Here is a 2,263-nt window from a genome sequence, read left to right on the forward strand (position 1 = left end):
CAACAGGTGTAAAATTGAGATCAGACTATGCCAACCTACTGGCAGTGACAACAACTCAACTACAAACTGCAACTAGAAATATTGCCGTGTCAGGACCAATTGCGTGGAACAGTCTTCCGCAATCGCTCAGAATGCCTGGACTAAGGCTTGATGATTTTAAGAGGAGCTTAAAAACATATTTATTTTGACATAGAAATACTTTATTGATTTGTACTTTATTAACCTTCACTGATTTCATTTATAATAGAGAGCGCTTTCGAGAAATTTCAATTTTATAATTTATAATAAATTGTTAATAATAATAAATTAATAAATAAATAAATAATTAATAAATTGTTGATAATAAAATAATATAGATATATATATATATATATATATATATATATATATATATATATATATATATACATACATACATAAACATATGGATTAAGATTGTCAAAAAAGCAATTATTGATGAAAATCACAGCATGTTCAGCGTTAGTTAACTTCCAATTTAACTTTTCGATTTTTTTAACGGTTGATCGTAAATCATTTTCAAGTTTTTTTAGCTCAAAACCAAAATTTTTGTTTATTTCATGCATAATAGAACAGAAAAGCTTTTTTTTGTATTCCTATAGACATTCGATAATAAATATTCAACAACGGGCAATTTGAATTCTTCCTACCTATAAATTTAGAAACATAGGAATCATCGATAATTAAAACACGTAAAAGTGTTATATTTAAAAAAGTCTAAGATTGTTAAACTAAGTATTCACTTTAAACAAACAAGGAGTCAACAATGTAGGGTAGAGGCACAGTATATATATATATTTGAGCATCTGGGCACAAACACAATATCAATTTGAACACAGAAGATGATATAGAAAAATCGTAAAGTTAAAATGGAAGTTAAATAACGCCGACATGCAGTGATTTTTATCAATAATTGCTTTTCCGACAGATAATATATATATATATATATTTATATATATATATATATATATATATATATATATATATATATATGAAATAACCGAATATAAATTGAAATAAAGATTTAAAATCAAAGAATCATTAAAATCATTAAAATCATTAAAATCACATATATATATATATATATATATATATATATATATATATATATATATATATATATATATATATATCTACTATATATATAACAAATTTGATCAAATGATTTTGCCCATTTAGTGATTATAAATTTTTTGAAAAGACATTCAACAACACGTAACTGTTGCAATTTCTATTTATTAAAACTTCCAATCATAGCGTGGCTAACAACGTTGTTTCGACAAAGATGCCATCTTCAGAGCCTATAATTTGAAATAACTGAATATTAATTGAAATAAAGTTTTAGAATTATAGAAATTAAGAAAATACAATGGCAGTGAACCGAAATTGGAGTAAAAGTGATAATCTTGTAATAACATGTAAACATGATATAAATATTTATAACGCATATAAATAAAATATATATGAAAGAAAATAAAACGAATAAATTAAGAAAATAAAATATTAAAATACAAATGAAAAAGTATCGATATGCAACTATAAATAGACTGAAAACGAAACACGTATGTGTAGTGATTGGATGTATTAGGCGAACGGGTAAAATAGAGCAATGTGAGTATGCGTTGTTAAATTATGAAAATATGAAAACAAGAAAGGTGAATAAATGAATATTAAATATTAGATAATGTATCGAGTGACGTGAAGACGTAGGATTTTTGACGAGTATTCACGGGTTGGAAATCGCCCAGTGTTGAACGATATTCATATCGTTGCGGCAACTTCGTCTGTTGCGGATCATTTTCACTGGGGACCGTAGACGTCAAATCGCAATATTGCGAAAATAGTTCGAGAGTGTGTTCAAATCTATTAGTTTGTTTGTTCATAGTTGGCTTGTATTTGTTGATGTATAGGGCCTCACGGATTTTCAACCGACCTGGATTTGCTTCGGAATCGAGAATTGTGGTATTCTGATCATGTATGGTTCCCGTAAGAATCGTGTAGTGTACGTTTGCCATATGTTCTTTGATACCACGATCCTGTACGTGTGAGGTGAGCCTACGGGAGAGAGTAGTACGCTTGTGACCGATGTAACTATCCATAACACAGTGAAATTAATGGCACGGAAAATTAATCATATATATATATATATATATATATGTGTGTGTGTGTGTGTGTGTGTGTGTGTGTGTGTGTGTGTGTGTGTGTGTGTGTGTGTGTGTGTGTGTGTGTGTGTGTGTGTGTGTGT

General features: G+C 28.4%; 1 protein-coding gene across 1 annotated transcript in view; it reads left to right on the forward strand.

Moving 5' to 3' along the window:
• The window catches only part of HELRODRAFT_166735 (hypothetical protein), a gene marked incomplete at both ends in the record, with an annotated part of 4,501 nt that extends 3,650 nt beyond the window's left edge, over nucleotides 1–851 (forward strand). Inside the window, one exon of the mRNA XM_009011957.1 lies at nucleotides 776–851. Within this exon, the coding sequence (XP_009010205.1) occupies nucleotides 776–851 (76 nt within the window). The remainder of the gene's footprint in view (nucleotides 1–775) is intronic.
• Between the last annotated feature and the right edge of the window lie 1,412 nt (nucleotides 852–2,263).

Source organism: Helobdella robusta, assembly GCF_000326865.2.
Source record: "Helobdella robusta unplaced genomic scaffold HELROscaffold_10, whole genome shotgun sequence".
NCBI lineage: Eukaryota > Metazoa > Annelida > Clitellata > Rhynchobdellida > Glossiphoniidae > Helobdella > Helobdella robusta.